Source organism: Rhipicephalus microplus, chromosome X, assembly GCF_043290135.1.
Source record: "Rhipicephalus microplus isolate Deutch F79 chromosome X, USDA_Rmic, whole genome shotgun sequence".
Lineage (NCBI taxonomy): Eukaryota > Metazoa > Arthropoda > Arachnida > Ixodida > Ixodidae > Rhipicephalus > Rhipicephalus microplus.
In genome coordinates this window covers 369,143,832-369,157,652 of record NC_134710.1, presented here as the reverse complement: position 1 = coordinate 369,157,652, position 13,821 = coordinate 369,143,832, and the positions used below count along the sequence as shown (strand labels likewise).

At 42.8% G+C, this 13,821-nt stretch overlaps 1 protein-coding gene across 1 annotated transcript in view; it reads left to right on the top strand.

Moving 5' to 3' along the window:
* Positions 1-12,614, top strand: part of LOC119161088 (heparan sulfate 2-O-sulfotransferase 1) — a 55,003-nt gene extending 42,389 nt beyond the window's left edge. The window contains exon 7 of the mRNA XM_037413422.2: positions 11,919-12,614. Within this exon, the coding sequence (XP_037269319.2) occupies positions 11,919-12,142 (224 nt within the window). The 3' untranslated portion in view covers positions 12,143-12,614. The remainder of the gene's footprint in view (positions 1-11,918) is intronic.
* Positions 12,615-13,821: the final 1,207 nt, after the last annotated feature.

Sequence of the window (13,821 nt, the reverse complement as noted above, 5' to 3'; positions counted from 1 at the left end):
TTGCGGGGACCACCATCCCCCCGGATATCCTGCTTTATAAGCAAAGGCACCCTCTTTGTCTGCACCAGCCCCGGCCCCTACAGTGTTCCCAATGTGGTCACTTCAGGCACGCAACTGCCACTTGCTCGCGGGACGAACAGTGCCTGTGCTATAGTGTCAAGCACCCCTCACCCCCCCAGGACCATGTGCAGCAGAACATCCACACTACATCAACTGTAGCAGAAAACAGTCCGCAACCGAGCTGCGCTGTTCCTCCTAACAGCTCCAACACAGGGCTGTGATCATCATGGTTTCATCTGACGGCACCGTGACTCGTGACTCACTGCCAACTCGTGGAACATGTTAGGACTCCTAGGAGCAGTGCGATGATCATCAAGGGCTGCTATTTCTGGGATGTGCTCTCTGAACCGGTAGGACGACATCGGCAGCCGTCCTGCGACCTTCATCGAGTGTGCCCATCGTCCCAATGAACATGACGTCACTGCCCTTTTACAGGACTCGGCCGGCCTCTGCTGTCAACACCATGCGCTCGACGGTGACACAGACACTGCGCGCTTCTTCACAAATGCAGTCTTCTATCCCCGTCTCCAAGTGCGCGACGACAACACTGCTCGCTTCTTCAACGCCGTCGGCCCCTGCCGGCCTTGCGACGAACACAAAGATAGGCACACTACTTGTGGGAATTCGTGCTGTGCTCCCAATGCTTCCAGTCGACTCTCCCAAGCAACGATGTTGTGCTGCGGCCTTGCTCGCCGTAATACCTTAGGATTGGCCTTCTGAAATGGCGCCACCTATTGGAGTCACCTGGACTTACTTTGTGAGTTTGGAGGACCCCACTTTTCTTGTTGCTCATGTTAATTCGTGCGCATCACTGTGCCTTGGCTTCTTGGCGTTTCTGGTCAGCTGTGCGTTGTGTTGGTTCGAGCACGTTCTGGGGGAGACAAGTTGATTAAGTCCCATTTTCCATTTTTTATCTTTTACCTTTTCCTTCCTATCCCTTTTATTCCTATTACCCTATTCCTGTGCTGACCTGTTGAGGTGTCATCTTGAGGATAGATAGATACGAGCGGCACCTTTCCTTTTGATAACCGTTTAGAGAGTCATTCTTGTCGTTGCGTTTTCAATCAATTACGTATTTGCACGGATAGCAGCTTCAAGTGCCGCATTCGCTCACGCTTCATCGTCTGCTATGGGGAGCCTGTTGCTGCAGTAGCGCCACCTGGACTGGAAGTAAGGTTTGCGCCGCTTTGAGTGTATGGTGGAGGCAGAGAGTTTGGCAACCAAACAGGTTCTATAAACGTTGCCCATGGCCTTGTCGGCATAGAGAAAAGTGGGGAAGCCAAATTACAGTAGCTGAGGCACCTTCGCATGGTTCAACAAAGTCTTCAAACGACGCGTATCGTCGTGAATCTGGTGTCTCAGGCGCATGGGACAGCACAACCCATCACAGTCCTAGAGGCTCCAGAAAGTGAGGGAATCACCGAGATGCTAACCACCAAAACCCTGCGTGGTGGCCTCCTGCTGCTCATGGATGGTCTTAGGTACCAAAGTAACGGTGCTGACGTTACATTATGGAACTACCTCTTGGGAGGGAGCGCCCTGCCGCGTGCAGCATGTACGTCCGATATTTTCTTGGTTTTATGTTCATGCACTGGTCAACTGCTAAGTTCTAGCCCAGATTCTGGGAGGGTTCCTTTTGTCGCATGGTCTTTCTGGCTCAATTGTCCCTTTAGCGTCTCCTGCTTGCCACTGGCAGCTGCCGACAAATCTGTCTCTATATAACACCTGGTTGCATAGATGGCGGGGGAAAAAGACTGAAACACACTGTACCAAGGGCGCTGCAATGACACCTGTCCGGTGCATTTGTTGAGTGTGTTTAGCCAGGCATACCTGCAACATGTAATTTATTTTCATGGCTATCAGTCTATAAATTTATTCTAGTTTGGTTCGACCGCTGCCGCACAAGTTATGTCTCTGTCATGCAATAAACGATATGCATACATTAAGCGCTACATTCTTGTTGTGCCTGCTAAGCCTGCTCCTGCTCCCACGATACAGTTCTTAATTATTTACAACACGGCAGTACTCTCAAGCATTTCGATGAAATAGCGATTCAACATTGCCAACGAAGTACTCATAAGAAAACAGGTCCATCTGTTGGATACCAACATCAAGATGCAGCTCTTGCTGAGTGCAAACAAGGAACTTTACAAAATTGTGAATATGTGCGTCAGGTATTATTTTCTGCTCACACTGCAATATTGGGTCCTCACTTATAAATCTCTCTAAATTGTTTTTTTTTTTTTGAAGTGGTTTCTTCTGCAAGAAATCAAATCGTATTGTTACACGACATCGGCAACGAAAGAGTATCATAGGCGACGAAGACGATGAAAGCGACCGTGCTCGTGTTGTTGTTGCTGTTGGGCCTCTCTCTTGGCTGCAGCTGCCTCTGACTTTCCCTGCATATTTTGTAAATATATTTATTTCATTCATTCTCTCACCCCCGTGACATTTGGTGGTGGTGCGGGGTACAACACGATATAACGAAGCTCCGCAGTGGCCGGTGCTTGGATTTTTCCACCATGGCAATCCAGGGACCCATTTCCGCTTGGCTTTACCATGGGGCATGGTGCAATTGCTTCAAAAGTTCTGTTTTTGCCTGGTTAGGCTGGGTAGGTGGTACCATCTAGCGGGGCCCACTTGAACCAGGCAAGCATAACATTTTTATTGCAGAAGCATTGTGCATTCTACTTTTGGTGTGAACGAATGCCTTGCAGTGGCATAGTTATGAATGAATTGCCTTTTTAATAATTTTTTCCCTCAATAACGCTAGGCAAATACAAACACGTCTGTGACTGTGGTTGCACAATGCGTCACAAGATGACAATACCATTTTCCAGTAACCGTGCGTTTCTACAACCTGTTGCATATTTCACCGGCCGCACAGTAAAGGCGGGCCTTGTTGGGCATTGCAACTGGGACATAAAAAGCCCACTTTCAGGCAGATGATTTTAAGTGCGCAAAAATGTGATTTTATTTCAAACTAAGCACTTCTTTGGCACAAAAGAATCACTACGAGGTTTCAGAATTGCTATTTCAACAATCAGTGTCAACTTATTATTTACCTTTAGTGTTCCTTTAAATATATTGTGCAAGTTTAATGAGGCAGTCTTCAGCACACTGTGCAAGAATTCAGATTCCATCTCACTTCATCTCGACGTCTGTGTGTCAGTTTGGCAGCAGAGTTGATAGAATTGAGCAGAAGCTGTAGAGGAGCAGGTACAGGTGTTGCCTGAATTCTTGATATGACCTTCCTGGAACAGCAATAAGCTGACCATATAGCTATAGTCAGTTAGAATATAAGAAGTCCGGAGAGGCCTCACTCAGACAACCGAAGCTTCCATGACCAAGCAAGTGGTTCTGAAGCAGCCAATCACTTCTGCGACTAAAGAAATAGTCCCGCTCATACACGCTGCAATATTCTCTGAAGGCAACAGTCACCAGCTGTTCAGTTCATGATGTCAGTCTAAAGGGCGTTCCCATTCGTGTAGGCTTGTGTGCATTTGCCTTTGAACAGGAAATGCTGTGGACTTCTGAAATTGTATTCGAGTATAGTTCCGTCAAGGATGACCATGCTCCCCTGGAATACGTCTATCATCATAGCTGCCACTTAAAGACAAATATTGACAATGCCCCTAGTACTAAAAATTTTTGTTTTTGTGCTTATTTCATTGATCATAAGGCTGCAAAACTTAAGCTTGTTACTTTTCTGCATTTTTAAATTGAGTATGAGGAAAAAGTACAAAATGCACACTGAGCTGGTCACAGTGTGCAGAATATCTCATAATGTTCGATGCCAGAAATGACGGCCACGTGCTACTGTGGTCCGTGAAAAATATTTCTCATTTCACGCCAAGTGTCCTGGACCAAGGCACTTGACTGTCACAGACGTTGCTGATAAAATTTGTGGCTTTTTGCTATATCACAGGAATCATTGTGGCGAGTTATTTTGTCAGAAAAATTTTTTTGGTCTCGTTGTGTCTTCTCAAAATTTGCTAATCGATTAATGTGCATGTATTATAAAATTTATCAGAAACTTATCTTTGTGTGGGGAACAGCAAAAATTTGTCTTCACAGCTATAGGACTTCAGTTTAAATATGTTATTATAAAACTTCGTAGGCTTTTGTGTTTCACTGCCTGTTACATTGTATCAAAAAAAGGAAACTTTTGGATTTTGTGTATAGAACATGTGTCATTCCTAACCAATTCAAAAGTCTCGTTATGACATGTAAGAAGTACATTTTTGTGTAAAAATTCTTATGCATAAAACATATTTAATACCAAAAAAAGTCTAATTGAGAAACTAGGCAAAATGTGGATGAGTTACATTTTCTTTACAAAAATTTTTTTGCATTGATGCAGTGCAAACTATACAGTATTTTGTATGCTGCCCTTGATAGAATATCTCATTTGTAAGCTCCAAAGAAAGTCTCGTTGAATTGATTTTTTTTTTTCAACTAAGAGAGTTTGCCTTTTCAATGCACTAGGTATTGCTTCATGCTGACTTTTTTTTCTGCACAGCACGTGTTTGCTATTACAGACAACCTTTTTCATTGGTGGCAGCGAGGTCCACCTTAAGGGATCAGTAGCTAGGGAGCTTAGCTGCTGAACCGAAGGTCGCAGGTTCGATCCTAGTCGCGGTGGTTACGTTACGACTGAGGCGAAATAGTAGAGGCCCGTGTACTGTGTAATGTCAGTGCACGTTAAAGAGCACTCGATAGCCGAAATTTTTGGAGCCTTCTGCTACATCTCTCATAACCATATCGTAGTTTTTGGATGTATAACTACACATACTGCTGCTATTGCTGGTGGCAGCGAGTTGCAGGGTTCATGTAAGCAGCTGTTGAGGACTCTCAACTTTTGCTCAGTCATCTCTTTGCATTTGTTGAGCTCAACTGCAGCAATCTTACATTGTTACAGTCGCATGTTCACATAGAAGCTCTGTGGATGTGCAAATGAACTTTTGCTATTCCAAAAACACGGACAATTTTTAAATATGTACACTTCAGTGAAAGTGAACATAGTTTCAGAGAGTATAAAGTGACTCAAAATCTTTTTTTTTCCTAAAAATTATTTGCTACAGTGTTCCTTTTGGCATAGTAAAATCTTGTGTAATTTATCAGTAAAACATCCTCTGTTAGAGCATGAAACCCTTGACATAATATGCTGTATTTATTTCTGGCTAGATTAAGATTTTCAGTACTCCGGGTGTCAGCACTGTTTTATATTTAAGGCACATCCAAAACCCAGGTTATGTCAAATGTGAATAAAAGAAAATTCATCCTCAATCTGCATCGCATGGCTTCTGTAAAGTTGGAGTGTAGAACTGATGTGCATATTTTTTTAGGCATCTGATGCAGCTGGAATACACGCACAGCTTGGGCATAATTAATCTTGTCCATCCCATTCTCTTCAAATTCTTTGTCCTATTCAATTAGCACTTAAACAGGTTTATTGCACTCATTTTTTGTGTGGAAATTTAGTGTGGAAACTCTTACTGGAATTTTTTTCAGTTCAAAGGATGCTGCTAATGGATAAATATCACCTTGCTCCTTGTAAAGTGTATAAGTCCTGATTTTGTCCACTAAAATACAATATCTATTTTCTAAGGCATACTTTCATTGACATTTTTGTAGTATTTTCACATTGTACTTTTTGATCATTTTGCCGAACCCTGTGTTCTCATGCAGTCATGTCATGACACGTCTCTTGTAATCTTTCTAAGCTAGCATGATTTATTTATTTATCAGTGGAACCTATATTGTCCGACTGGGCATTATTAAAGGGGGGTGAGGAAAAAAAACCAGTTTTACAGTTGTACAAAGCACATGGTTGTGCCGACGAAAATGGCATGCATTTGCGCAGCATCTCCTGCGCATTCACAAAAAGCATGCATCTTGTAGTGACGAACAAAAAGCATCGACGACGACGAAGTGATAGAAGAACGTTCTTTGCTTTCTGTGCTCCTGCAAATTAGGTTTTTCCAGTCGTGAAAAGCTATTTACAGTGTTGAGGACAACATCAGCTGTGACGCCCGACAGCAGGAAGTGGCGTGACGGTACTGAACGCCGACGTTTCACCGTCACCATGGCGGACGAAACCAGCCAAGATGAACAAGCGTGGCAAGGGCCACCTTTACTACAGTGTGGCTTCGGAACCGACGAGCATGTGAGTCAACCTGGTTCTACCAGGGTTTCTTACATCAGGGTACCAACACTCGTTTTGGAGGCGATGAGGAAACCTGAGGACATGTCGAACGAAGTAAGCTCTGCGAAAAAGGTGAGAGTGGAAAAGCATAAGGACAACATGCAGGAGGGGACATCGACCTACTCCTTTATTGATGAAGATATTGAATCTGATGAGGAAGCAGATCCTTTAACTCAAGTGACATATAAAAAGAGTAGATTTGAGGGAATTCTTGTGGTATTCCAACCAATAGAGGAAACGAGAACCTTCTGGAAAGTAAACCCAAACGCTCTAGCCTCGGAAATTGTTGCACTTGCTAAAGAGAAAGTGCGTTCTTTCCGAGTGAACAAAGATGGAAGTTTCTCAGTCACCGTGAGCTCTCTTGCTTCAGCCAAAAGCTTGCTGTCTTGTGCACAGGTGGCTGGCTTGCTGGTGAAGCCATTCATTCCGGAGTCTTACATGCGAAATGTAGGCAAAATCAGACATGTGCCTCTAGAGTACACAGAAGAATAACTTACAGAATATTTAAGAGAGGCAGCAGTGATATCGGCTAGACGCCAGACTCGTTACATACGACAAGAAGATGGCACTGTTGCATCGCACCCACTGAGAAGTGTGATTTTACAATTCAGATATGACAGACCTCTTCCAGAGAAAGTATTCCTTGGATTTACTAGCCATCCAGTTGAGGAATATCTGGGCCCAGCAAGACGCTGCTATAATTGTCAGAGGTTCGGACATTTGGCAAAAAATTGCTGAGGAACAAGGTGCTGCAAAATATGCACTGAAGACCACCATCACAAGCACTGCAAATCGATAACACAACCTAAGTGTGCCAATTGCAAGGGGCCCCACGCTGTGTCGTTCTCTAGATGCCCACAGAACAAGGCGCCTTCTCTTCAATATCAACATGACATCATCTACGGTCGCACGCAACAGCATGACGCGCCTGAGCCCAAAATGAACACCATGAACCTTGCGCGGCCTCCTCGACCGCAGCTCCTAAACGTCAGGACCATGTAATGACGTACGCGCAAGCTGCATGAGGACAACGAAAGCAAGGGAAAAGTGCGGGGACATCAACAAGCCAGCAGCAAGCTCGACAAGAGTCTCAGGAGGGACCTCAAGAGAAAAGTAACCACTGGGTAACATCCGAGAAAGCACTAGCACATCGCGTTCAGTAAGTGTAACGCAACCAGAAAACTCCTCTGTGTTGATAGCTCAGCTTGTCATACCAATGTTATTTTCGGCTTTAAAAGCCATACTAGCCGCGATCCCACAGGCTAACAATCTTCCTGAGGTCAAAGCCATCTTGTCGATGGAACAGGTAGTGTTACAATTAGTCACAACAGTCACTGCGCAGGCAAAACATGAATAATTGTTATCAAAATGTTGCAATCTTCCAATGGAATGCGAATAGCATTCGCCCTAAGTGTGCAGACTTCCGAAAATTTAAGGCTCAGAGCTCCTTTCCAGTGTTATGTATTACAGAGGCCGGGGTAGACACCACTTTTCGGTTATCGAACTACGTTTGTGTATATGTCCTCTAGATCTACAGGACCGAGCAGAGCGATGATATGTGTGAGGAAAGATCTGCCATCAGTACAGTTGAATGCTATATCATCGGATTATCCAGAATATGTAGCATGTGAGGTTAGATTTGGTCGAGTAAATATAACAGTAGTCAGCGTTTATTTCCAGCCTTCCACAAATATCTCGCTTTCTGCATTGACAGCACTTTTCTGAACGTACACGAAAGCTGTGATGTATTGCGGAGATTTCAATGCTCACAATGTCATGTGGGAAAGTGCGTACTGCGATCGTCGCGGAAAGGACCTACACTACAAAAAGCAATTCAGGATAGTTCATTATACTTGTTAACGGACGGTTCAGTGACGTTCCTACGGGGTTTCAATTACTCGAGTTGCCTAGACCTTACGCTCTGCTCACATGATATTGCATCTGGGGCGTCATGGCGAATAGACATTGAAACAAGGGGCAGTGATCATTTACCTATCCTAATACAGCATCCAGAACTACGCTTTACAATATAGGCCCTCAGCAAAGATAACTAACTGGCAAGCATTTCGTTGTCATATATCACATCAAGCTGATACTGTTACTGACACTGACAACTTAGTCTCACTCATAGAAAACAAATTAAATCAGTGTTCCAAGTTCGTTAAAATTCCTAAAGGTTACGTTGGAGTAGACACTGAATACGAAAGACTTAGGGCCATTCGCTGCAGAGCTGAAAGAAAATACAGACGCACGGGTCTACTGGAAGATTACTGCGACTGTCAAAGAATGCATGACTGCATGAGACAACAACTGGATAGACTAGGCAAAAAGTGCTGGTGGGAATTCTGCACTTTGCAAACGCCATTTACACCCGAGTCAAAGTTATGGAATGTGCTACGCTCTTTAAATGGGACAGTAACACATCAACAACCATTTAGAGCCTTAGCTTTAGTGAAGAATGTACCGGAAACAACCATTGCGGACGAATTTTGTCAGCATATTACACGACCTAGTGCAGCCGGGCACACGCCTGAATACATTAAGTCGGTTGGGGATATTAAAGCATTGATTACTTTTTCTCTCAATAGACATCATGATGACCTAGATCATTCGTTTTCACTGTAAGAATTAAATAATTCTCTTGCAGTGTGCCGACAGAAGACAGCAGCTGGCCCTGATGGGATAACATATGCAGCATTAAAAAACCTGGGTCCTGTGGCCACATATACTTTGTTGAAGATATTTAATGATGCATGGACAACAGAGTGCCTTTCACCCTCCTGGAAAGTTGCAAGAGTGGTCCCAATTCTCAAACCCGGAAAAACGTCTTTATCCATAGATTCTTTCCGTCCTGTCAGCCTGACTAGCTGTCTTTGTAAACTTATCGAAAAGATGATAGACTCTAGACTTCAGTGGTGGGTGGAATGTACGAACGTGCTTCCAGAAAATATGGCAGGCTTTCGTAAACGCCGCTGCACCATGGATGCCATTCTAGACATTGTAACTTGTGTAGATCATGAGAGGAGCTGTGGAAGAATCGTCGTTGCAGTATTTTTAGATATAAAGCGAGCATTTGACACAACCAGCCACGCTCATGTACTACACGGTTTAATTCAGTTGGGAATAGTAGGCAGGACACTAAGATGGATTGCAGAATTCTTAAGAGACAGGAAAATCTTCATTGACACGGCTGACGGTAAAAGTAAAGAGCATGAAGTTAGTCAAGGAGTCCCACAGGGTAGCGTATTAAGCCCATTTTCATTTAATTGCGTTATGGCTGTAATATCCCATATCTTACCTACTAGTTTGAAGTATTCCATATATGCAGACGATCTGTGCATTTGGGCATCAGAAAGGAGCATTCAAGCAAATCAGCAAAAACTTCAAGATGGGCTGACAATAATCAATCGCTTTTTTAAGAGCAGAGGCATGATTCTTTCCCATGAGAAAACATCTGTACTTCCGTTCACAAGAAAATGCCTTAAGAAATTCAAACTTCAGATAGACTCTCAGCGCTTACAACTTGTGCGGCAGCACAAATTTTTAGAGGTTATTTTAGACAGACGTCTGTCTTGGGCACCACTGATAAAATCATTAGAGGACAAAGTCAACTCCCTAATCAATATATTACGTCGACTGACCGGAGTGAGATGGGGTAGTTCATGTTCTTCTTTATTGCGTGTACATTCAGCAATAATTCGACAAAGAATAGCTTACTCTGCCCCGGTTTTACATGGGATATCACGTAACTTAGAGGAGAGGATTCAAAGATTGTTGGCAAGAAGCCTCCGTATATGTCTTGGTGTACCGCGAGCATCTGCCAGTGCTTTAGTAATTGCGGTGTCTCGTCAACCGACTTTCCATGCTATGAGATTTACGAAAACTTGCCGGCATGATCTTCGGTTGGCAACTCAACACGCTAATCATCCCCTATATCGAGCTATTCAGCAGAGATCAGCTGCAAGAATACATAAAACTATAGTAGAATTCAAGAGTTTACTGCCTACGCACGAATACTGGCCTCCATGTGCATCCCACCCACCATGGCGACTCTTTATCCAAGATATTAGAACTTCGATTCCGGGAATAAATTGTAAGAACGATCTGCCCATAATCGTAATAAAGCAATTAACTTTAACAGATCTTTATACTATGAAGACTATATTCACATGTATACCGACGGATCATGTCTGAATCAGAGCTCTACGTCGGCATTCTTTGTACCTGCATACCAAGCGAGAAAAGCTTTTAAACTCAGCCATTCCACAACATCCACAACGGCAGAACTCTATGCAATACTCTGTGCTTTACGCTTCATATGTTTACAGCCAGGTCCACTTTGATGGGTAGTTATCAGTGACTCACAGTCCTCATTAGTTTCTTTAAAAGGAATCAGCTTGGGAAACAAAGCTAGTGAGCTCTCATATGAAATACAGAGGACGTACGCTATAGCAAAAGATTTAAACCACATCATAATGTTCCAGTGGGTGCCAAGCCACTGTGGAATCACAGGAAACGACATAGCTGATCACATTGCACATGCAGCACACCAAGAAAATAATAAATCACTGCTACCTCTATCGATGAGCGCACGGTGTCTAATAAATAAGCTGAGCTGTCAACTGTCTAAGGAAACCTGGTTCGAAAATGGTGCGCAAAACTCTCTGTTGTATAACATTGATCCCGGTATAGAATTGAATATTCCGTTAAAGGTTAGCCAATCAATAGAAACAGTCATCCATAGGCTTCGAATTGGTACAGCCTACACGAAGGCTTTCCTGTATAGAATAAGGAAAGCTGCCAGTCCTAGTGCTCATGTGGAGAAGCTCAAGAAGACGTGGAGCATATTCTTCTGCATTGTAAAAATTATGACGTACCTGAAACGAACCTTTTTCAAAAACTCAATTCTTTGGATAAGCGACCTCCATCAATTGCACAAATCTTGGGTCCATGGCCAAAAGGAAAGCTACAAGCCACTGCAGCATGTGCAGTCGTTCACTTTCTGGAGGAATCAGAAATAGCTCAAAAGTACTAAACAAAAAACAAATGTTAACCGCGGTATGTTTCAAAACAGTCTTTTCGTGTTTCACTACGATATTTTTGGGAAAACTTTTCTGAAAACATGTCAGCATTTAAGCGACAAGATCACCTTCGACATTTTATTGAACTTTCACGTTTTTGTGTGAACACTTGAATTGGCATGATTACTTGTGTGGTTTTTTTTTTTACAAACTCAGCGTGGTGCGGACACAGTTCTATGCAGTGTGGACTCATTTCTGTGTGGTGTGGACACTCAGTGTGATAAAACGTGAACTCATTGTGTAAGTGTTGTGCTATAAGTGTTGTGCCTTGTGTTTGCTACAAAATGTGCGATGTTGACTTTTGTGCAAGAGAAGAGGAGTAGCCGGCGCCACGCATTGGCACCAACCTCTCCTTACATACATTTAATAAAAAAAAAAAAGCATCGAATAGAAGATCAACAACACACGCATCTAACCTATTCTATTCGCGAATGGTAAAAGGAAAAAAAGAATTTGCAAAGACACCAGTACGACCGCTGACCTCGCGTTTTTTTTTTTTTCGAGTGATCATTTCTATAGGACACATAGTGTAAGCTGTTTTTGATATTTTTTAATTTCTCTTGATTCAGGAAAGAGGTCACATCTTCGGAAAACTTTCAACAAGGTACAACCAAGCCAGGAGACCATAGAACACTTCAAGAGCTCGCCAATCTGGCAGATGGAGAACGAATTTTATGAATTTGCAGCTGAGCAGTTTGAGTTTACCAAAAAGCGGACTTTAGCAGCAACTCAAGATGGGCAGCTGACTGAGCTTGGCCAGCAGTTTTTCTACGAGAAGATTCGTCCCAAGTGATTGGTGACAGTGTAGTGTGTGACCTGGTTTTGAACCTGAACTGCCTTAACTAGGCTGAATCCATCAAGCCATTCTTTTTTTTTCTCGGGCCTGTGCAAATGTCTCACCTTGACTCTTGTTACTGAAAGCCAGGATCAGACGCAAGGGAGTAGGCAGGTACCAAAGTATTAATCACTATAAACTTTGGTGCTAAACTTTGACAGGGACATTCAACAGCACCATCCTTTTCACATGTCTACATGGCTCTGCTATGTGTGGGTAACACATGTGAAGAGAAAATGTGGACTGTTCTTCCACATGCTGGTAACACTCTTGTCATTAACCAAAAAAAGTTTAGACTTTAGAAGCTCATTTTTATGACACATATTGATGGCTTACTTTGTGTGATTTTTATAATGATGAGAACATGTGATTCTTGAGATTATTTGCATTTAGAATGGGGAAGTCACTACCTAAAGTTTGGGTAGGGAAAGCCAGTTGGTACAACTGCATTGCCATTAGTCAAGCATAACTCGTAAATTGGTTGGCTTTAGCTGATATGATTTATTGCTGAGTCAAACGCACAAGTGGTTAGATGACCTAGTCTGCTTATCATTTGTCATGAATGAAAGAAGATCTGTTAAGGAGTGTTTGATCAGGGTTCAGTGTTTGTAGGGAAACATAAATACTGCAAAAAATGTGCATTGAACATAGTTTGAAATTAAAAGGATGTGGCTAATATGGAGCATGGTGCCGAAATGTGGCAGCACCACATCTGAGTTGCCACTATTGAGTAATGTTGGCTATTGACCTATAGCATGCTATCCATTGTTCGGCATCCAATAACAGGCACCATCAGCTCCGAAGAGAGTGAGCACGGTTCCCTTTTGGAAAAGAGGGCACCTGATAAAATGGCAACTTCGTGCTTCGCTTCTAAACATTCTTGGCCATGCAAAATTGCAAGATTAGGCTGAGCTGTTCATAGCAGTGTCTACTTTCTGCAGGATGTGTTTTCTAGCAAAACCGGAAAGGTGGTTTATTACCCTAACCAAGAACCCCCACCACCTTTGCCAAATAGTTTCTTGAGTTTTACATGCGAAAGCCGCAGTATGAGGCAAGTAAAATCTTGCACCAAGTGTTGGAAGTGGTTGAACTTGATGTGTAGGTCCTTAACACCCGCCAAGCAGAAACTGGAACATACAGATCTTCTTATTTGAATAGAGGCAGAATAAATAAAAAAAACATGCTTAAAAAGCTTAATTATCATTATCTACTTGGGTTAGTAGCTGAATGGATGGAGCATCAAATTGCCTGAATTATAATTAAAAGTGAGGCTTTTGTGGAAAGTAGTCCCCTCTTGTGTAGTAACGAATGCTTGCTTAACGTCCTGTGGTGACCTTTGCTGTTTCATTGAGTGTTTCAGTATGGTGGAGGGGTTAAGGAGGATAAACGCTTTCTTAAGTTTTTTTATTGAGCAGCTAGAGTGGTGTGTAACGTGGGGCTCACCAGATGACTTGATGAAAACACTTGTTGTACAACTAGTGGATGACAGTTTTTATAAAGGCCATACATGCACATACTTTATGGTAAAAAAAGGAAGACCATACCATTGTTCACACTTGTAGGGCCAAAAAACAGCCTGTCACGCAGATTTTATCTAACATTTTTTTTTTACTTTTTACACTGATCATTTCACAGAT